Source organism: Stomoxys calcitrans, chromosome 3, assembly GCF_963082655.1.
Source record: "Stomoxys calcitrans chromosome 3, idStoCalc2.1, whole genome shotgun sequence".
NCBI lineage: Eukaryota > Metazoa > Arthropoda > Insecta > Diptera > Muscidae > Stomoxys > Stomoxys calcitrans.
The window spans coordinates 1,963,815-1,987,995 of NC_081554.1; the positions used below are offsets into that span (position 1 = coordinate 1,963,815).

The following is a 24,181-nucleotide window of genomic DNA, read 5'->3' on the forward strand; positions in this document are numbered from 1 at the left end:
CGCAGTTGTTGGAAGTCATAACAAAATACTTCATTCTAAATTTCAGCCAAATCGGATAAGAATTTGCACCCTCTAGTAGTTCAAGAAGTCAAGATCCAAGATCGGTTTATATGGCAGCTATATCAGGTTATAGACCGGTTTGATCCATATTTGGCACAGTTATTGGAAATTATATCAAAACACCATGTGCAAAATCTTAGCCAAATCGAATAATAGTTGCTAGATGTTCAAGAAGTCAAGACCCAAGATCAGTTTATATGGCAGCTATATCAAAACATGAACCGATTCGGCCCATTTACAAATCCAACTGACCTACACTAATAAGAAGTATTGGGTTGCCCAAAAAGTAATTGCGGATTTTTTAAAAGAAAGTAAATGCATTTTTAATAAAACTTAGAATGAACTTTAATCAAATATATTTTTTTTTACACTTTTTTTCTAAAGCAAGCTAAAAGTAACAGCTGATAACTGACAGAAGAAAGAATGCAATTACAGAGTCACAAGCTGTGAAAAAATTTGTCAACGCCGACTACATGAAAAATCATCAATTACTTTTTGGGCAATCCAATATTTATGCAAAATTTCAAGCGGCTAGCTTTACTCCTTCGAAAGGAGTAAAGCTAGCTTGAAATGAAAAGAAAGCTTCAAATGTCATAACGATCAAGAATATATATACTTTATGGGGTCTTAGATGCATATTTCTAGGTGTTACAAACGGAATGACGAAACTAGTGTAACCCCCATCCTATGGTAGAGGGTATAAAAACGTTTTAATATCCTGGCGAAAGCATCAAAAAAAATTTGTCACCTGTGATTAACCTCTCTTAATGCTGGAAGCATTTGTGAGCCTGCAAAGAAGTCGTGCAGAAACTTCTCCCCAAAGAGAAATCGTACTGCGGCACGCAATGAGGACTCGGCTACAAAAAGGAGGTCCCATATCATTGAGCTTAAATTTGAATCGGAAGTTAGAAGTTTGCCCCTGTTCCTTAATGGAATGCTCATGGCCAAATTTGAATTAAATAGATCACATACCTTTAAACTTTGGGATAGAATTTGGCCGAGAATCTCTGCACAGGGAGCGCATGCATTTCAGCATACTTCAACCACTGTACAGTGTTTATCTGCTGTTGCTGGAATGGCTGTTGTGCTTGTTGTGATAGGTTGAAGTACATCAAGAATTCTTTCATGTTTGTTTGGCTGAATGCCGGGTTTCTTGGTTGGTTGTCTGTTTGTCTGCCCGTCATTCAGTCATTCCCGATCTGTATGTCAGACTGTTGCTCAAACAGAAGAGAAAAAAAACGAAAAACGTCAGCTTCAGCTCCTACTAGAGCAGAGTAGCGGTAGTAACAGTAGCAAAGAGCAGGTATCATTAGTAGTAGCAAAACATACACCGTCCCCCCCCCCCCCACCTCCTCCTCCTTCAAATCTTGTTGCACTCTAACCACACTTCTAAAGCAACATTTCAGCACCAAGCGTCGATTATTTGCAGAGTCAGAGAAATGGCAGTATCAGGAAAGTGAAGAATAAAATCGAGAAATGAAAATCAAGATGAATTCCTATGTTAAGTGTTTTTTATTTCCAACTCGACAAATACGACATGAAAGCAGAACTTCATTGAATCAAACATAAGGCTGACTGTTGTATAGGGAAAGGAGGAAAATGAAAATGGGTGGCCCAAGGTAGCAGCTACTAAGCCAAGCATCAGAGCAACCATTGCAGCTTCAGCTGCTGTGCTGTGCTATGCTTTGCTGGAGTACACGTTCGATTCGAGTACCAGTCTATGGCCATTGAAAAGAAATCAAATTATTCAGCTCAATGATTATCGGTTTTGTTATTTGGTTTTCGTTTAGATGCTGTTAGCTCCGCACTATCTCTGTGCCCGCCCATTTATCTGAAAGTTCTCCCTTTGCTGGAGCAAATGAAGTTAGTCGTCCGCATGCTTCGCCTCTTACCACTGTGGTGTGGATGCTTCACGATGGAGGCAATGTAGGTATATGGCGCTTTGTGGAATAGCTGAACATGCACTTACATTCAGGTCAAATGTAATTCCATTTCGATTTACCCGAGTTGAAGAAGCAAACACTAAACTCAAAGATTTTCATTTGTGACTGACAACATCCGCTACTATGAGTACCCTATCTTTGCTCTTAACTTTTTCCCCCTTGGCCTGCGGTGGTGGTGGGAGTAAACCGGTTGTGGCCGGGCTTGCTTGATTTTTTATAAATTATTTGCGATAAGCAAACACTGTTCCTGTGTTTACCATTCGTACTTGTTACATTTGTTTTGTTTACATTTTGCCGCAATCTTAGCACGCAATAAACTTTTTTGGGGGGAAATCAAGTGCAACGTCAACAGCCGAATCCTACGTTCTCTAGTGGTGATTTTGAAGTGCGTGCCGTTTTGGCCCAACCCTGATGACTGAAGTCAGTGACTTCATTAAGAGATTTTGATTTCAGATAATTACAATAATTGATAATGGTAAGAACGTGAGCTTTTCTCAGACTCAAAGCGGAAACAATAATCGAAGGTCACTGAGCTGAAGTTCCTAGGTATAGACAAATAAAAATGAGTTAAATTTGGTTCGACAGAATCTTGCGAATAATTAAAGATCACAGCAGAAGGTTACCTGTAAAATCGTATCATAAATTTATTAATACTGCAGCTTTGCTTGATCGCGAAGCCTTTTGGACTATGAATCATAAAAGTCACAACAGACTTGGTCATTCGTAATTTCAGCCAAATTTAATAAATAGTGAGCCATCCGAAAGCGTTGGTTTTTTTTTTTTGGAAGCTGAATGGGGTTGTATGCAAGTTTGCTCACCAATATCCTTTAAAAAATAGTGAGGAGACTTTTCTCACATATGGATTTGTGCTATACACTAATGTTTTGCCCAACTAACCCAAGCTGCACCTTTTTTTATAATATGCAAACATGTTATAAAACATTTTCAAAATCCGGCATCCAAAATGCAGTACTACCTTATTTAATAAGTACGTTGTAAGCAAGGGTATAAGGTGTAGGGTATTGAATAGTTCGACACGCCGAACTTTTTATGCTCTGCACAACCCACGATAGGGGATAAACTAAATTCGTCATTTTGTTTGTAACTTCCAACATCCACACCCAATATGGCTCCAATTGGGCTACAACCTCAAAGCTCCCATAAGAACCGGTCTAACAATTTCACTGCTCGAACCCCAGGAGGGAGTATTGTCCAATCAACTTGTTTACTGAGTGAACTTGCCCAATGAGAGAGAGTTTATAAAATTTTAAAATTATTGTAAAAACTTTTTCGGTAAATGGTGGAATAAGAAAAATCTTTTGAATATTAGGGCAACACCAAAAGGACTTTAGGAAAAACATTTCTCATTGTATTTTCAATATTTCACTTGGTCACGCCTCAAGCTCTTTTAATGTCTTATCAATGTACCAGAGCATAAGAGCATCGATAATCCCGAAAAGGCAAAAATATGACAAGCGAACATGTTTGCATGAAAAGGCAACCAAGCAAAATGCTTGATGTCATTCAAAAGACTAAAAAAGGGAGAGAGAGAGAAGAAAAAGTGCACAATTTCAGTCAAAAAACGCAACCACTTCAAATCGCCTGAGTGTGTGTCAGATCTCAACAGCCCGTTCCTAGTAAGGCTATGTGTGTCTACACATGTGTGTGTGTGTGCGTTTGTGAGTGAGTTCTAGTCAGTGAGACGTTATGCTGTTTTGTTGCTCACACAAGCTTTTCCGTCAATCCAATGAAATTTTTCCAAAGGAACTCCAACAACAGCGTCAACAACAAAAGTGCAGTGAGACATGCGTCAAGGGAGCCAACGAAAGCATATGAATGAAGAACCGACATACGAGTACTGAACGGATTTTCCTACAAATTTGTCAAAAGAAAGGAATGCAAAATACAATGTACACTTACACTCACACTCACACATACAAACCCTTGCACATGGCGCTGCACACATTCATGGAATTTGGGACTAAAAGCCCATTTGTGTCAAACACAATACGAAAAATGACTGAGCAATGTTGAAAGCGAGCACAAAACAAAGCTTCACAATAAACCAAACCAACAACATCGAGGATAAGTGATGTGGAAAAAACGCAAGCAAAACATTCTAATAGTGGAATTTTCGCAAACCCTTCCTACACCCACATCAAGCTTATCCAATTTCAAGAAAACACTGCAAATCTGAATAGAATTCCAAAGAATGCCCTTTTCATTAGACTTCAACAAAAAGAAACTAGCATTGGAGCCGGGGGGGAGGGGTTGAAAGACAAACAATGCGATAGGGACCATAAAGCTATTCAAAAGAATATGCGGAAAGCCTGAAAAAGACAAACCCCCTGAAAGTCCAGGGAAATCAACTCCATCACCTGGTTTACCCTTTAGGCTAAAAAAAGTTAGTTGGCTGTCAAGAGCATCAAAGCGTTTCCTTTCCTTCGCTTAAATTTTTTGTTTTTTCTTTTTTTTTGTGTTTCGAAAATATTTAACTAATTCGATAGTATTTTTAAGCAATTAAAAAAACATTTTAGCAATAATTGACATTTCCAGGTTTCCAGGAATTGATGGTTAATGATATATAGCTGGGCAGAAGGTTATTGATTTAGGTCGGGAGTTAAGTTCGAATGAAACGTCTTAAGTTCGAATCTTGGTAACCCTGGCAACCTAGAATCCACCACGGATTATGTTGAAAATTTCTATGGCTGTGTGCCTATTGATAGCAAAATTGTAGGGTTTGTAAAAATATAACGTTTGGTGTGATGAATAAGTTTTGAGTTGCCCTGTAATTTTGAGGTTTGCTAGTTGTGAATATATACGCAGTTATAATTCAATTTTCAAGCAACAACTACTAGCCGCTTACACACACATATTTATTTTTTTTATACCGAAGGATGGGGGTATATTCATTTTGTCATTCCGTTTGCAACACATCGAAACATCCATTTCGGATAAGTATTCTTGATCAGCGTAAAAATCAAAGACGATCTAGCCATGTCCGTCCGTCTTTCTGTTGGAATCACGCTACAGTCTTTAAAAATAGAGATATTTAGCTGAAATTTTGCAAAGATTCTTTTTTTGTTCATAAGCAGGTTAAGTTTAGACCGATCCGCCGATGTAAGGTCTTAGGCCCATAAAAGCCACATTTATTATCCGATTTTGCTGAAATTTGGGTCGGTGAGTTATGTAAGGCCCTTCAATAACCTTCTTCAATTTGTCCCAGATCGGTATAGATTTGGATATGGCTGCCATATAGACAGATACGCCGATTTAAGGTCTTAGGCCCATAAAAGCCACTTTATTATCCGATTTTTCTGAAATTGTGAGTTGTGTTAGGCCCTTGGACATCCTTATAAAAAGGTTGAGCGGAAAAGGTAGGACGGATTCCAGACCTAGTATGACAGTTAAGTCAATTGCAATACATCATTGTGATACTATAAATAAATGCCCTAAAACAATTGTTTCAGTTGACGTCCGCTACATCACACAAACCTTAAAATAAACAAGAACCCCATGTTTTTACTTTTAACCAAACCTTCCTCGACGTTCTCACTGTTCCAGCAGAAATTGTTGTAAACGAAATCTACGACGAAATCTACACCGAAATCTAAATCTAACCAGTAAGGAAAGGCAAAAGTCGGGCGGTGCCGACTATTTAATACCCTACACCTGCATGCAGTGCCTTTTATATGTAGAACTTATCTCGAAATCTAGTCAGACCTTAATTTGGATACCAATTGAAATAGCAATTTAGGACCTTGTAAGATTTTCCTACCATAGGACAAAAGATTTGGATTTCCACATCTTTAAAAATCCATATCGGATAAAAGATTATATGGGAGTTATATTGATGTTGGTTTTTACTGCCTTAAAAGTCCATATCGGATGAAATATACACATTGGAACTATATCTAAATAAGGACTGATTTTAATGAAATTTTGCGCACGTATTGATACGTCAATTTAAACGTCTCATGTAAAACCGGGCGAAAATTGTGGATTCTACATTTTTATGAAATTTTGCACACATATGAAGACGTCAAATAAAACACCCAATGCCATACTTTGTGAGAATCGGATGAAAGATATATATTTGAGCTATATCTAAATCGGAACCGATTTTTCAAAATCAATAGCGTTTGTCCATGGGCCAAAAAAGTGACATGTGCAAAACTTCGTGACAATCGGACAACAAATACGACCTGCACTTTGATTACAAGAATACATGGACTCACAGACGGACATGGCTAAATCGAATCAGAAAGTGATTCTGAGTCGATCGGTATACTTATCAATAGGTCTAGCTCTTCTCCTTCTTAGCGTTGCAAACAAATGCACAAATCTATAATACCCTGTACCAAAGTGGTGGTGCAGGGTATAAAAATTGTTCAATAAACCATGGGTGAAATCAAAAATTGAGCTTCTGGTTTTTGGCGAAAAAGTCCGTCTGTAACTCGTTTATATCCTGCATCCCGACGAAATAATTGAAGCTTTTTTCACTTAAGAGTGGAAGCTCGATTTTGATTTAAGGCCAGCGATGGTTAAACTAATCCACGTGCACATTATTTATAAGCCCATGAGCTTATGTTCTTGTGTACATACACAACATTTGGCTATAGATGGGGGTATATTTGCCCACCAATGTTTTGAACGATTGGTTTTTGGCAAATTGTTTTTAGTTTTTTTTTTTTTTTAGCATACTCCATAACATTGATACCGCTTTCTTCCGGAGACAATACTATGCATTCTGTTCATGTTCAAAGTAGTTGGGAAATCTACCACCATCCCATGCACTCTCCAATCGGTCATTCATAGCCACAAATAATCTTTGCTAATTTTGTATAGCCCATATTCAACACAATGTAAGGCCTTGTGATAAATTCAATGGCATTTGCTACTTGGCTCTTTTTAATGAATTTCGTCATTAATGAAATATTATAATTCAAGGTTGCGTTTTTTTTCTCTCCCTCTCTCTTTTCAGAGGAATTTTATATCAAAATCAACAAAATTATAAAGCCGCCGTAGCGAGTTTCAAAAAGGCCTTGAATTTTCGACCTAATTTAGCCGGTAAGTGATGAGTGGTCAACCAATCTGAGTTTTTGTTTTTTTTTTCGTTTTTTTCTCAGTTATGGCAAATATTGACATTGACAAACAATTTTGGTTTCCATTGCAGTGGCTTATTTGAATTTGGGCATTTCGCTGATAGCTTTGGGCAAATGTCAGGATGCGGCACAGGTGTTGCAAGAGGGAGCCAAGGTGGATGGCACAGGCGTAAGAGATCGTCAGGGGCATGAGAATGCCCGCATTACATCGTACCTGCAACTGGGAGCTCTGTATGTTGAACAGGGTAAACTGCAGAGAGCCTTGGCCGTTTATCGCGAAGCATTACATGAGCTGCCCCATAACTACTACAAGCGTGATGTACTCTATCATCGCATTGGCGACATCTTTGGTCGACTGCAGCAGTGGGACGAAGCCGAGCGACATCATAGAGCTGCTTTGCAATTGCAACCAAACCAGGTGGCAGCGCATCTGTCCTATGGTATAACATTGGCCAGAAATGTGAGTAGTTATGATTGTTTTATAAGTGCAACTGCTTCGAGCTGTATTCTAATTGTGAATAACATTTTCCCACAGAGCAGTAGAATACCAGAGGCAGAGATGTGGTTCAAACGCGCCTTGCAATTAGCACCTGAAGAGGCCAGTGTCCATCATCATTATGGTAAGTTGTTAATTCATACACAAAATTAATTCTTATTATGGAAACAAAAATGTTTAAGAGATAAATACAAGGCTAAACGTTTAAACAGGGGTGTACTAACTTCGTCAATCATGATGTAACACATCTAAATATATGTCTAAGACCCCATAAAGTATACAATCATGATCGCCATGATATTTTGAGTCTATCGGGCCATGTCCCTCTGTACGTCTGTCCGTTCGTCTGAAGCACGCAAACTTTCGAAGGAGTAAAGATAAGAGCTTGAAACTTTGCTCAAATTCTTCCTATCAGTGTAGGTCAGTTGGGATTGTAAATGGGTCATATAGGTACATGTTTTGATATAGCTCTCATGTAAACAGATCTCCCAAATATACTTCTGGAGCCTCTAGAGTGCGCAATTCTTATCCGATTTGGTTGAAATTTTGCACAATGACATCTACTATAGTCTCCAACTTCCAATTCTAGTATGGTACGAATCAGTCTATAACCTAATAAAGCTGCAATAGCATAGCAATTGTTATGCATTATCCTTTGTTTATAAAGAAATACCGGGCAAAGAACTTTAAAGATACGGTCCATGGTGGAGGGTATGGAGAATTTGGCATGCTTTGCATTAAAGTGTCTCATTTAGTAACCTTTCTTTTGGGCATAAACTTTTTGAACAACATTGTAACGGGACTTTATTTAGTAATATCAACATTACACAAACCCTGAATTTATGTCTTTTCAATGATATTTTAAAACAAGTAAAAGCGTGCTAAGTTCGGCCGGGCCGAATGTTATACACCCTCCACAATGGATCGCATTTGTCGAGTTCTTTTCCCGGCATCTCCTCTTTGGCAAAAAATGATATAAGAAAAGATTTGCTCTGCTATTGGAGCGATATCAAGCTATGGTCCGGTTTGGACCACAATTAAATTATACGTTGGAGACCTGTGTGAAATGTCAGACAATTCGAATAAGAATTGCGCCCTTTGTGGGCTGTGGGCTCAAGAAGTAAAATAGAGAGACCGATTTATATGGGAGCTGTGTCGGGCTATAGACAGATTCAGACCATAATAAACACGTATGTTGATAGTCATGAGAGGATCTGTCGTACAAAATTTCAGGCAAATCGGATAATAATTGCGACCTCTAGAGGCTCAAGAAGTTCAGATCCCAGATCGGTTTATATGACAGCTATATCAGGTTATGAACCGACTTGTACTTTATTTGACATAGTTGTTGAAAGTAACAATAAAAAACAACAAAACAAAACGTCTCAAGAAGTCAAGACCCAAGATCGGTTTATATGACAGCTATATAAGGTTATGGACCGATTTAAACCATACTTGGCACAGTTGTTGGATATCGCAACAAAACACGTTGAGCAAAATTTCATTCCAATCGGATAAGAATTGCGCACTCTAGAGGTTCAAGAAGTCAAGACCTCAGATCGGTTTATATGGCAGCTATATCAGGTTATGGACCGATATGGCCCATTTACAATACCAACCGACCTACACTAATAAGAAGTATTTGTGTAAAACTTCAAGCGGCTAGCTTTACTCCTTCGGAAGTTAGTGTGCTTTCGACAGACAGGCGGACGGACGGACGGACGGACGGACAGACGGACGGACATGGCTAGATCGACATAAAATGTCGCGACGATCCAGAATATATATACTTTATAGGGTCTCAGACGAATATTTCGAGTAGTTACAAACAGAATGACGAAGTTTGTATACCCCTATCCTATGGTGGAGGGTATGAAAATTAATATACCTCCACCCTATGGTGGAGGGTATAAATATGTTTAAGGATTTAGTTTTCAAAAACACATGGCATCCTATTCAGTAAAGATAGGATGCGATTTTTAGATAGCAGCCCCATCGTTTTATTAAAACTACAATCGAATAGATATACAGCTGTTGTAAAAAAAAACTATTCATGGATGAAATTGTAAGATATTTTGAGGTTTCGCTGGATCAGGACCAAAACTTTCCCTGTTTTCATCCAAAATATAATAGATTGGAGTAATTCAAGTTTATTCCTCTTTTTTAAATAAAAAAAATAGTTTCAATAGTTTCATTGCACATTATTGAAAATAAATGAAAAAAGTCAATTAACTCTTTTATGAATTCTATATACCTGTGTCTACATTTTAAAAACATTGCAAATGTTTACTCTCATTTTTACCGTCTTCTCATAATTTTTGAAATTTTTCTGTTAATTTCAGCGGAATTCCTGTCGTCCCAATCACGCTTGGCGGAGGCCATAGTCTATCGAATAAAAGCTGCAGAACTCTCACCTCGAGATTATTCCTTAGTAGTAGCAGCTGCCACTGCTTTGAGGCTAATGGATCGTAAGAATGAGGCTGAAATTTGGTATAGAAAGGTAAGAACTGTGGATTGAAAGGAATAAACATATGTACATAAAAGGTGACCCTAGGAACAGTTTTCCTACTGCTAGTTGGGACACAACATCCAATGGGAAGAAACAAAATTAAAGGCTGATTCGATTTATTTTACAAAAATTTAAACCTAGAATTTGTACCAAGGTTTGTGGCATAATTTACGAAAAAATCAATGTTCGCAAAACTTTTTTTCCACAATGTTGCCCATGAACCATTGAATTTTGCATATCACTGCTTTCGGCAAACTCTGAAGTTATTTTCGAAGAAGTTTTTTACAGATTGCCACAAAAAAAAACCATACACTCTTACGTATTCACACAACGGGAAAAGCTGTTTGCGAAATCAGCACTTTGTTAAACGGACTAAGAGGTCTCCGAAGTTGATGGCTTAAACAAATCAAAAGGCTGAGGATCCACCAAAAGGCCCACGAACTCTCCGCTGAAATTTAAAAAATCATTTGATTTGATCTCATTCCATTTCATATTTTGGAATTTTTATCTCAACCCGCCACCAAACCGGAGGTGTTGTCATTCCCTTTGCAACATATCGAAATATTGATTTCAGACCTTATAAAGTATTGTATATATTTATTCTGGATCATGGAAATATTCTAAGACGATTTAGCCATGTCCGTCCGTCTGATATTTTGATCATCCATATACATAAATGAGCTCCGTGACTAACAGATTTACAGATCAACGTCCAGCCCAAACAGCTAAAGCTTCAATCATGAAACTTGGCACGACAGTTGGTCTTGTGTCGCAGGTGCGCGTTTAGACGGGATTTTGTGATATTCGTACGTTTAGGTACTAAAAAATACCAAGTAGTACGAAATGATGAATGTTTGCCCAGCGCGAACGGAGAGGGCTACGAAAATTAAAGAGCTTTTCGTAAAAAAAAGGTTTGGGCAAAAAATAATGTCTCAAAACAATACTGGAAGTGGGGGAAATATAACGCTTAGTACCGCAATTGGTACTAATTGGTACTTTTTGTTAATTGAGCTGGAGCTTTGAATTTTGGAACATAGGTACACTAAGTCAACCTTAATTGAGAGCATAAATGAGTTTTTGTTTCTTTGGACATTTAAGCACTAAAAGGTAGCAAAAAGGTACGAAATAGGTTTGCATAGGGCCAACGGGTAGAGCTTAAACTTCCAAATTCGGACTTAAGGATGCTATTGCGTAAAAATGAGGGTGGAGAGATAAATTTTTAAAAATAGTTCCCGAAACGAAATTGGAACCATTTCGTACTTTGTTTACGGACTGAGCTAAATTTGGTGAAATTGGCATCTGCAGCTATTGGTAAACTTGAAAATTTCTTTTGATATTCGTACATGTTGGTACTGAAACGTACAAAACGGGACTTTCTGTACAGATTTAGCGAAAGCTCTCCAAATAGGGATACACCTACACCTTGACGGTATATATCGAGTGACCGGAAGATTACTTGAAATTAGTATATTTAAGTACTAAAACGAACAAAATGGTACTTTCTTTAAAGATTGAGCTAAGGCTCTGATTTGGGGATAACTAGAAGAATTTTTTCAAAATCTTACATTTTGGTGATAAAACATACAACATGGTTCTATCTTTATAGATTGAGCTAGAGCCCTCAAAATTTGGATTCAGGTACACCTTGACAGTATATATTGGGTGACAATAACTTTTTTTTTTTTAATTTGTAAATTTTGGTACAAAAAGTTACAAAGTCGTACTTTTTTACGGATTGAGCTAATACCGTTGGGATATAGGTACACCTTGTTAGTATGCATCGGGCAACTAGACAATTTTTTGAAATTCGCACATTTAGGTACTAAAACGCACATGTTATTACTTTCTTTACGTAGTGAGCTAGAGCTCTGAAATTTGGGATACCGGTACTCATGGATTGTATATACCGGTCGACTAGGAGATGTTTTTGAAATGCGTATAGTTTGGTACTAAAACGTACAAAATGGTGTTTTATTTACTGACTAATAGACAGCTCTGGAATTTGGGATACAGGTACATATTGAGAGTATATTCCGGGCGACTAGAGTAATTTTTTGAAGTTTTTACATCAAGGTACGAAAATGGTACTCCATTTACAGATTGAGCTACAGCTCTCAAAATTGAACCTTGACATGGGTATACCATCGGGGGCAGCGCAGCACGTATTGATTATCTAATTTCGATGATGATTTTGATTTTGCACAGCAAGTTGTATTAGGCTTCTACACATCCATGCTAGATCGGACTATATTTGCATGCAGCTGCCCTATATACGGGTCTCCCACTTTTTACCCCATTTTGCTTAAATTTGACATGGTGATTTGTGTTGGACCCCTCGATTATACAATATCTCTATGCAACTAATATGGGTTTATTAAAAACCGAATTTTTACGAATAGTGTTCAATATATATCCAAGGTGGTGAATATACAAAATTCAACCTGGTCGAACTTAATGAGTTTTTTCTTATTTGTATTTCTCTCCCACTTTACTACCTCTCAAATTCAAAGTTTCTACAAACTGCAGCAACATTTTTAGTTTGCAACAGTTTGATTTGGATACAATAAAACTTTTTTATTTCATTTAATTTCTTTTTTTTTTGCAATTAAAAAAATGTTTTGAATTTTCTACAAGTGCACGTCAATATTATTCCGTACATAACTCATGAACATACCAATCTTCATTTTTATGATAAAACCAATAACATTTCAGTTAAAACTGAACAACATTTACCTTTTTTGTACATTTTTAGGCTGTCAATTTAAGGCCAGCCGATGCCCATGCTCACACAAATCTTGGAGCCATTCTACACCTGTTGGGTCGTACCACAAATGCCGCTGCCAGCTATAAGGAAGCCTTGAGACTGCAACCTGGAGATGCTACTACTTTGGGTAATCTAGCCAAACTTGGACTTACCGACACTAAATAGAAGGATATTCAAACACACTCACCCATTTCAATGCAACTATAACAACATAAACTTCAAATACACTTGGCATATGCACACACACACATATGTATGTATGGCATAACCACACAAGGAACTGGCTTTTATAAAATAAATACAGATGTAGTTCGATGTGTGCATATGCACATACATATTTATGTATGTAAAGGGATGAGTGTGCGTGTATATGTCAAAGCAAAGTAACCGCAAACCAACAAAATCTTCAAAAGATATTGTAAACAAATGTATCATAAGGAAAGAACTTAGAATCCAAGACCAACATTTAAATATTTAATTATGAAATGTAAAAGGAGATTATTAACTTTTGAATTTATGTAAATAATTACAACAAAGGCAAATAAAATAATGCAAAATCCCACATAAATCCTAGGAAAATATCAAATCTCGCCCCAATCTCCTCGGCGCCCCCTCTAGCCAGATAGCAATAATATTCTCAAATACTAGGCAAGATTGCAAACTCATTCACCCCTGCCCATTATACCTTTGAGAGCTCATCCACTTTAGGTTTTCCGCACCTTTCACCTTGCTGTATATATATACTCATGTTCATAGCCTACGTTGTGGCCCAGTACACAGAGACCATATCCCCAGGATCGCTTAAGCTAAACACTATCATTATGAGTAACTTGTAAATCCTTGATGTAAATATCATACTGTGGCGCATGAGGGGTTGGGGAAGGGGGAGTGGTCGAAAGGACTACATATTATTATTATTTTTGTTATGTTTATCTATACATTGACCATAAATGTACATTACCTTGTAGATAATTCTAATAAAAGCTAAGAGTGTTTATCCTTCCCCCCCTCCCGACCTTCAGTCCCAACCCTTGAACTCCTGCTTAAATATCTTTTGATTTGAGATCCCCATAAAAGAAAATGTTTCGAGAAGAACACATAAAGCGAAGCATATTTACCTGTCTTACATTTTGGATAAAACAAAAACAAAATTATTACAACAAAACAACTTATCTCAGATAACAAATAAACATATTGTAAATTATGGAAATTATATTATTATTAAAGCAACAAATATATTCATAAAAGTAAAAAGAAAAAAATATAATATTTCAAAAATATATAAAAACAAGAAATCCCAATGTTTTATTTGGAAAGTGGGGGGGGGGGGGGGGGTGGGGAATGTAAACAGAGAGTATAATGTTGAGACAACAAAAGCAATTCCTAATCTGCTCTCAAATACACATAGAAGGGAGTTATAAGCGCAAGCAGGCCCCTGAGATACTTGAACCGGTGGATATGCTAACATTCGAGCTGTGGTTGCTCCGCAAATCGGAATATCTAAATGTTGACTGTTTTACAATTCCAAACAATATACGAGGGCGATACCACAAGGAGCCGCCTTAAAAAGGAAAATATAACAGATTTGGGAAACATTTTCTTTATTTCTTATCATAGTCTGCTTTAAGCTCAATTCACTTTTCCAACGATTTTCAATAGCCTCATCATCAAGAACTTCCAAATAGCCATCAACCGCAACATTCACCTCATCATTTCTGAATAATCTTTTACCGCAGAGCCATTTCTTCTAGTTCAAAAAAAAAAAAAAAATCCGAGGGAACTAAATCTGGCGAACAAGTTGCATGCTGAAACAATTAGATTCTAATTCATGGATTTTTGCCATGGAAATGGTGGCTTTGTGAACTGTTGCATTGTGAATGAGGCATCTATCTGGCGCACAACTTTCTTATTTTGTCTGTTAATATGCGATATACAGCAAAATTCAAATTTCCTAATGAACATTCCATTAAGGATCAGTGACAAACTTATCAAATATCAATGAGCTGTGTCTGAACGACACCTCTTTACGGAAAAGTTTTTTACTTTTCTTGACTTCTTGAACCAACAGAGTGCGCAATTCTCATCCAATTTGGCTGAAATTTTTCATGAAGTGTTTTGTTATGACTTCCAATAACTGTGCTTAGTAGCAAATCGGTACATAACCTGATATAGCTGCCATATAAACCGATCTGGAATCTTGACTTCTTGGGCCTCTAGAGGGCACAATTATCATCAGATTTGACTTAAATTTTGGACAACGGCTTCTCTCATGACCTTCAATATAGGCGTCCAATATGGTCTGATTCGATCTATGGCTTGATAAAGCTCCCATATAAACCGATCTCCCGATTTTGCTTCTTGAGCCCCTACAAGGCGCAATGAACTGAAATATTACACAAAGCCTTCTACAATGTTCAGCATTCATTCATTAACTGTCAGAATCGGACTATGACTTGATGTAGCTCCAATAGCATAACAGCTCTTATTCATTATTCTTTGTTTTCCTAAAAAGAGATACCGCCCAAAGAACTCGACAAATGTGATCCATGTGGAGGGTATATAAGATTCGGCCCGGCCGAACTATGGGTTATTTACAATCCCAACCGACCTACACTAATAAGAAGTATTTGTGCAAACTTTCAAGCGGACAGGTTTGCGTGCTTTCGACAGACAGACAGACGACAGACATGGCTAGATCGACTGAAAATGTCATGACGATCAAGAATATATATACTTTGTGGGGCCTTTGATGAATATTTCGATTAGTTACAAACAAAATGACGAAATTAGTATACCCCCATCCTATGGTGTAGGGTATAAATACGTGTTTTGTATGGATACAAAAACATTTGATAGCTGTCCAATTCCGCTCGCGAAACAATTAAAAATGTTTGCGACTATTCCTAAAGCAGAATAGAACACCAACATTTAGACGGAGACAGAATACTAGACATGAAGCGACTAAGGGGCGTGGTATGAAAAAAAATAAGGATTTTGATAGCACGGAATTCTTGACTTTGATTTTTCAAGGTTACTTTTTAGTATTTAGAGCGCACAACAAGCCAATTGCTGGCTTAGGTGTGTGACCATAGTAGTGGCATGGGGCGGACAAATATACGCACCTTTTTTTCAAACTTACCTAACCTAACTGATATTAGAAGAAAAGCTTCATATTTAAAACTTCATGGTATAGACTACATTTACCCTCGATTGAACAGCCTTAAACTTATTAAATGCATTTATTTAATTCAATTAAATTCTTGCCTCTCATTATATTATTTTCATTGCGTTTGAGATTTATCAAAAAAAAAAAAAAAACTAGTACGCATAATAGTCAAAATGTTTCAAATATAGTTTCGATTTAAGTAGAAATCTTTTTTAAGTATGGGTATTGAACGTATAGAACTTATGAATTTAGTTATCGATTTCATTAAAAACAGAAGCATACTCTGCCAGATTTTAGCTTTTTCTTGGAATTACAATTGCACATCATGTATACTAGCCCACCGAGAGCTAGCCTCAACAGGTCTCTCCCACAATATGTTCATTTAATATATTGTAATTGCAACATTAAAAGCTAATGAATTGTTTTACTGGAATGTGATATCCTCAATTTTCTTATGACGTGTCCAAGGCTTTGGAAGCATCTGAAAAGCTGAAATAACATTTCATCCACTTAGCACATGATGCCATTAGATGTGATTAGTGATTATTTCGATTTCTTAAAACGAGGAGGTCCTCTTTCAATGTCTCATTCTCTCCTTTGGAATTGAAATGAGAATTATCTTTGAAGAATATAAAACTAATGCCAGATAATGGCAGATGAATGAATATGGCAACGATGCAGAAGAAGCAGCAGAAAAAGATAAAAGGAATGAAACATCACATTCAACCCCTTGCCTGGACTAAGCTTCCGGCCACACCATCAGAAACAAATACGAGAAAAGAGCAACAGCCACAACTGATACCCTGAGAGGGATAATATTGCAACACAACCACTAAGACCACTTCCAAAGCACAGTAAATAAAACCACTAGACCCAAGTGCACAAGAGTGTAGAGAGTGAGAGCTGCAGCTGCTGCTGCTGCTGTTACACCAACCGATTATAGCAGCAGCGACATGGGGCAAGGACATGCAAGTGCGAAGGACAATCAGCAACTGGCCAGCCAAAGGACCCAGAAGCCGAACGAGCTAAACAAACGCAAAAGTATCCTCATTACAATGAGTTACAGTGCAGCTTATATTTTTAAGCTACGAAAATAATTGAATTCTTAAGCAGCTTAACGCCATTATAGCGCTTAGATGGCAAAAACAAAGCATCAAATCGAACCGACTCAATGTGAGTGAGTGAATGCCGAAGCTTGGCGAAATGGTCGCAACTTTAATCGGGCACCAAGATTCTGCTTGACATTGAGCAAAAGAATGTCCGAAATACAACAAGACATTGAAGACATTCGAATTTCTAAAATGGCTCCCATGACAATGATGGAAAAGCTGAAAGAAATGTCTTTAGCGAGTTTTAATGTTCAGCTCTCTACAAATGACAAAGCAACATAGCATGCTTATATTTTAATGCCATCCAAGATGGTCATCACAGTGGCGCATAGCAACTGTCGCAATCAAAGGGGATGACAAAGTTTTTGTGTGTTTATATGTTAATCTACCTTAAGGTTTGCTTAGAAAAAGAAATCATAAAAAAGAAGAAATGGTCTTAACCTTGTTTGTACCTGATAAACCATACTCCAGGGATCGATTCTAAACAATCCACAAGGGTAAAATCTTAAATGAAGGTCTTAAATATAGGTCCATTAACACAAGCATTTCGAAAAAAAAGAAAATATAAATATATTGGATAACTCAATGTAGCATAATGTTGGTGTATATTGTCATAAAAAAAACCCAACAAATTATCTTCAGGAGTATTATCGGCAGATGAGACTATACGACAATCGCACCTTAATCTTTTTCGATTTGATTTACACTTGAAAAAAGTTTCTAGAAGCTTAATTCAACTATGTAATAAAAATTTGAGTAATAGATCAATTTGAACAATGCCATAATAAAATACTACGTACAAAATTTCAGCCAAATCGAATAACAAATGCGACTTCTAGAGACTGAAAAAGTGAAATCGTGAGATTGGTCGGTGGGATCAATATCAGATAATAGACCGATTTAGACCGTGCTTACCATTTATGTTGGAAGTCATAACAAAACACTCGGTGTAAAATTTAAGCTAAGTCGGAGAATGCAGTCCACCCTAGCGCAGAGGTTAGTTTATTTGCTTATGACGCTGATCGCTTGATCGCAAACATTTTTCAGCGGTTAAAATTTCAGGGAAGTTTTTCTTAGAGAAACTTTTATCGTAATATTGTTTTTAGAGAAAATGTGTTGTATTTAAAGAAGCGTTCAATAAGCTTTTCACAAAAATGTCATTAAAATTAAAAAACAAAATAAATAAAAGGTTTAATAACAAGTATAAAGGCGTTAAGTTCGGCCGGACCGAACTTTGGATACCCACCACCTCTGGTATATGTAAACCACCTTTCATCAAAATCCGGTGAAAATTGCATACTTTATGTCCCATAGCAGTTATATCGAAATATGTTCTGATTTTGGACCAAATACTAATAAGTACAAGTCATTGTTCAAATGTGTATAACAAAATATTGATCTTCTTACTAGCTATATCTAACCAGTAACAGCGTGCTAAGCTCGGCCGGACCGAATCTTATATACCCTCCACCATGGAGCGTATTTATCGATCTCTCTCCCGGTATCTCTTTTTAGGCAAACAAAGGATGAAAGTAAACAATCGCTATGATAATTGAATTGAGTGTTGGAGATCACAGCAGAATTCACTGTGTAAAATTTCAGCGAAATCGAATAAGAATTGGGCCTTTTAGGGGCTCAAAAAGTAAAATAGAGAGATCGGTTTATAAGGGAGCTGAATCAGACTGAAGACCGATTCAGACCATATTTGACACGTATATTGAAGATCATGGGAGAAGCCATTGTACAAAATTTCAGCAAAGTCGGATAGGAATTGCGCGATCTAGAGGCTCAAGAAGTCAAGACCCCAGATCGGTTTATATGACAGCTATATCAGGTTATGGGCCGATTTGAACCATATTTGGCACAGTTGTTGAAAGCCATAACAAAACATCTCATGCAAAATTTCAGACAAATCGCATAAGAGGCATCTAGAGGCTCAATAAGTCAAGACCCAAGATCGGTTTATATGGCAGTTATATCAAAACATGGACCCATATGAACCATACTTAGCGCAATTGTTGGAAGTGATACCAAAACACTACGTGCAAAATTTCAATTCGCCTCCTAGAGGCTCAAGATGTCAAGACCCAAGATCGGTTTATATGGCAGCTATATCAAAACATGGACCGATTTGGCCCATTAACAATCCCAACCGACCTACACTAATCAAAAGCATTTGTGCAAAATTTCAAGCGGCTAGCTTAACTCCTTCGAAAGTTAGCGTGCTTTCGACAGACAGACGGACGGACATGGCTAGATCGACTTAAAATGACATGACGATCAAGAATATATATACTTTATGGGATCTCAGAGGCATATTGCGAGGTGTTACAAACAGAATGACGAAATAAGTATACCCCATTCAATGGTGGAGGATATAAAAATAAACCGACCTGAACCATGTACGACACGGATATCGAAAAACCTAACATAAGTCACTGTGTCAAATTTCGGTGAACTAGGATTATAAGCGCGGCTTTTATGGGGCTAACGCTTTAAATCGAGATATCGGTCTATATGGCAGCTATATCCAAATCTAGGCCGATTTGAGCCAAGTTGCAGAAAAATGTCGAAGATCCAAACACAACTCACTGTCCCAAATTTCGGCGAACTTGGACCATTAATGCGCCTTTTAAGCGCCCAAAAACTTAAATCGAGAGATCGGTCTATATGGCAGCTACATCCAAATCTGGACCGATCTGGCCCAAATTGAAGAAGGATGTCGAAGGGCCTAGCACAACTCACTGACCCAAATTTCAGCAAAAGCGTATAATAAATGTGGCTATTATGGGCCAAAAAACCTAAATCGGCTGATTAGTCTATATGGTAGCTATATCCAAATCTAGACCGATCTGAGCCAAATTAACGAAGGATGTTGAAGGGCCTAACACAACTCACTGTCCCAAATTTCGACTAACTCGGACAATAAATGCGCCTTTTAAGCGCTCAAAACCTTAAATCGAGAGATCGGTCTATATGGCAGCTATATCCAAATCTGGACCGATCTGGGCCAAATTGAAGAAGGATATCGAAGGGCCTAACACAACTCACTGTCTCAAATTTCAGCAAAATCCGATAATACATGTGACTATTATGGGCCTAAGACCATTAATCGGCGGATCGGTCTATATGGGGCTATATCAAGATATAGTCTGACATAGCCCATCATCGATCTGTGCAAAGTTTCAGCTCAATATCTCTATTTTTAAAGACTGTAGCGTGATTTCAACAGACAGAGGGACAGACGGAAGGACATGGCTAGATCATCTTAGATTTTTACGCTGATCAAGAATACATATACTTTATATGGTCGGAAATGAATATTTCGGTGTGTTGCAAACGGAATGACAAAATTAATATACCTCCATCCATCGGTGGTGGGTATAAAAAACTGAACATTCCACTAAGGAATAGGGGCAAACTTTCATATATCAGTGAGTGCAGTCCGATTCAAGTTTAAGCTCAATGATAAAGGGCCTCCATTTTATAGCCGAGTCCGAACGGCGTACCGCAGTACGACACCTCTTTGCAGAGAAGTTTTAAATGGCATAGTATCTCACAAATGTTGCCAGCAGGTTTTCCTCTCCACCACCGCTGAAAATTTTTTCTGATGTTCTCGCCAGGATTCGAACCCTGGCGTTCAGCGTCATAGGCGGACATGCTAACCTATGCGCTACGGTGACCACCAACCTTGGTATAGAATCAATAAACGGGTGTGTTCTGGGTTTCACTTTTCCACTAAAATCAATTGCTTATTATCACGTTAATAAATTTTCAAGATATCCTTAATTTTCATCATGAGATTTCTTAGATAAAACCAAAAAAGTATCTTATAAAAAAAAATTAATTTGGACGTTTTGTTTTGCGTGATAATACGAAATTTATTTGAGGGGAAAAGAGAAAATATATTAAAGATTGCTTTAAACCATCGAGCTAGCTCTCATTTTGCGCGCTTCAAAATCCTTTATTTTGTTTGTCCAGCCGCTGTCTCTATTTTTCCTTGAATATATGTGATGAATTATCTTAAACATTGTTTTTTTCAGCGTTTGCAAAATAATGCCCCACCAATTTAACAATAACTTTACTTTGAGCAAATTGTAATAATTTGGCTTTGGCACAAAACTTTTTCTAATGTTCATAACATACACTCGTTTGTTAAGCTCAAGCGTCACCACCATAACTCTCATGTATTCTAGGATAATAACCGATTATTGTTCTTAAAATAAATCTTGTCCAACCACTTGATTCCAAACTATTGTCGATGTACTTCGCATTTGTTTCTTTTTTTGCCTTAAACAAGAAATAATAATTCCCTCTCCATTGTATCTCTTCTCTAGAGGCGAAGCCAAAGGATTATAAATTCCAAATCCATATCATAAATTTTGAAATGGCCAAAAAGTCAGCAGCAACAGAAGTCAGAAGCAAGCAAGCAAGACGAAACGTTGCACCAACCGTCCAAACGACCAAAAGCAGCAATCCTCGATGATAGTCCGGATGAATGATGGTATGAAGCAATGAGTGACTGAATGACCGGACGAATGAATGGATGGATGTTGTGCCAATTAGAATAGATGGCTCGTGGTTGGGTTGACATTTGTGATTGGATCAAAGAATGTCACTGCTGGCTGGCTTCATCTTTTCTAAATGGCAATGGAACGGACTAAGCCATTAGACTTTGGCTGTGGTTGGTCGTCGGCTCCTGTTGGACCAGCCAGCAACAAATCTTTGGAGCACTGCTCCGCAACTGTGCCAAGCAAATGGCAAAGAACGTTGAAAACCAAAGCAGATACCAGCTGGCTAAAGACTTTTGACAAGCAACACTTTTGATGTCATCGTTTTTTTTTTTCTCGCCTTTTTCCACATCTTTCCTGCAGTTTTTGATGTTTTGCTGGCTGTTGATGTTGCTGTTGGACCGCTATGAGCATAACTCAAGTATTACTATTTGCACTCTAGTGTTGAATGAAGCAGAAAGTAAATGATGATGACAATATGCAACAGTGTAGAGGTTTGTTTGGCTGCTGTACCAAAATACCAGAGCTCAATGTATGAAATCTACATTTTCAAGTACCATTTGGAAGTGCTTCACTTGAGCACGGCGCGGGCGACTATCATGTGGCTGATGATGAGGATGTTACACACGGCTGCACTATCTTCGGTGAAAGGATAAAGTCAAAGTAAAACATGTATTGCTATTAAATGCCAGTACTTTGGCCTACAAGTAGGGAAAAGTTGTCGTTAGAACATCATGGGCTACTTAAATGTAGAGAATATGGTGCTAATTGTAAGAAACTCCGATATTACGGTATTGGAAAACAGTTTAGCTTGCAGTGTGTGGATTTCTACACCGTATCTGTGGCATAGAAGCATATGTTGGAAGGCTATAGTGATTAAGAAGTAGATAAGTCGATAAAATGAAGAAATTGACATTTTCACAGATGGTGCACAATGATCCCGTGGTGAAAATAGGATACTACATTTTTTGATATCTGAATGGGGGGGGCGGATCCTCCCCACTCACACTACTCTTATTTTCAGAAAAGCCAAATCTCGGAGATGGGAGGTGCGATTTAAGCGAAATTTTGTGTGCTCTCATATAGTACCCTAAAAATAAAAATGTGGTAACCAAAATTTGGATGGGGTACCAAGGGGGGCCGCCCCACCCTAAATCCTACCAAATATATATTAAGACCAAACACGACAATATGGGACTCAAATGAAAGGTATTTAGGATAAGAAAACGTATCTGATATCCAAATGTCGGACCAAGTGTTAGGGCGACCACCCCAATTCCCCTTAATCGGACATATTTACCGACCACTACAACTTACTCTAGTTAGAATGGTTGCAAATCACCTTGATCCATTTGACATATCCTTCTGATGATTTTTCTTGGTTGAAAATGAAATCGCGATAAAGGAAACCAGTCAAATGCTTCTAGCAACAACTCACATTTTTGCTGACATTTTAAATGTTTTTTGCTATACTATTCTTCGAATAGAAAGTATTAAACAATGGTCTTAAGCCGGACAATATCCTGCAATGGAATCTCAATAAGATTTTATGACCAATAAAAAAAAGCGCAAACAGACATTCTTTGTTTGTCTAAAAAGAATTACCGCGCAAAGAACCCGACAAATGCTATCCATGGTGGAGGGTATGAAAGATTCGGTCCGGTCGAACTTAACACGCCCTTACTTGTTTCTTCCTTGTTATACCCTCTACCATAGGATGGGGGTAACTAATTTCGTCATTCAGTTTGTAACTCCAGAAATATTCGTCCAAGACCCCATAAAGTATATATATTCTTGATCGTTATGACATTTTTAGTCGAACTAGCCATGTCCGTCCGTCTGTCCGTCCGTCTGTCTGTCGAAAGCACTTGAACTTTCGAAGGCGTAAAGCTAGCCGCTTGAAATTTTGAACAAATACTTTTTATTAGTGTAGGTCAGTTGGGATTGTAAATGGGCCAAATCGGTCCATGTTTTTATATAGCTGCCATACAAACCGATCTTGGGTCTTGACTTCTTGATCCGCTAGAGGGCACAATTCTTATCCGATTTGGCTGAAAGTTTGCATGAGGTGTTTTGATATGACTTTCAACAACTGTATTAAGAATGGTTCAAATCGGTCCATAACCTGATATAGCTGCCATATAACCCGATCTGGGGTCTTGACTTCTTGAGCCTCTAGAGGGCGCAGTTATCATCCGATTTAGCTGAAATTTTGTAAAACGGCTTCTCCCATGACCTTCAATATGCGCGTCAAATATGGTCTGAATCGATCTTCAGCCTGATACAGCTCCCTTAAAAACCGATCTTCCTATTTAACTTCTTCAACCCCTAAAGTGTGCAATTCTTGTTAACACTTTTCCTAAATAATTGTGTACATTTTATTTAATTTTCTAATTTTAAATATGAAGAGTTTCATGAGGCCGTAGCGCAGAGTTTAGCTTGTCCGCCTATGTCGCTGAACGTCTGGGTTCGAGTCCTGGCGAGACCATCAGAAAAAAAATTTCAGCGGTGGTTTTCC

At 37.8% G+C, this 24,181-nt stretch overlaps 1 protein-coding gene and 1 long non-coding RNA gene across 3 annotated transcripts in view; one reads left to right on the forward strand and one right to left on the reverse strand.

Annotated features, from left to right (window-relative positions):
• LOC106081260 (protein O-mannosyl-transferase TMTC2) overlaps window positions 1-13,445 on the forward strand; it is a 209,406-nt gene extending 195,961 nt beyond the window's left edge. Inside the window, exons 7-11 of one of the 2 annotated variants that reach the window (XM_059364451.1) lie at window positions 6,988-7,073; window positions 7,180-7,568; window positions 7,644-7,728; window positions 9,947-10,104; window positions 12,866-13,445. In XM_059364451.1, the coding sequence (XP_059220434.1) occupies window positions 6,988-7,073; window positions 7,180-7,568; window positions 7,644-7,728; window positions 9,947-10,104; window positions 12,866-13,042 (895 nt within the window). In that variant the 3' untranslated portion in view covers window positions 13,043-13,445. Of the gene's footprint in view, window positions 1-6,987; window positions 7,074-7,179; window positions 7,569-7,643; window positions 7,729-9,946; window positions 10,105-12,865 lie in introns of those variants that run through there. The other variant, XR_009397521.1, reaches the window with a different exon arrangement.
• Window positions 1-24,181, reverse strand: part of LOC131995653 (uncharacterized) — a 53,730-nt gene that overhangs the window by 1,024 nt on the left and 28,525 nt on the right. The window lies entirely within an intron of this gene.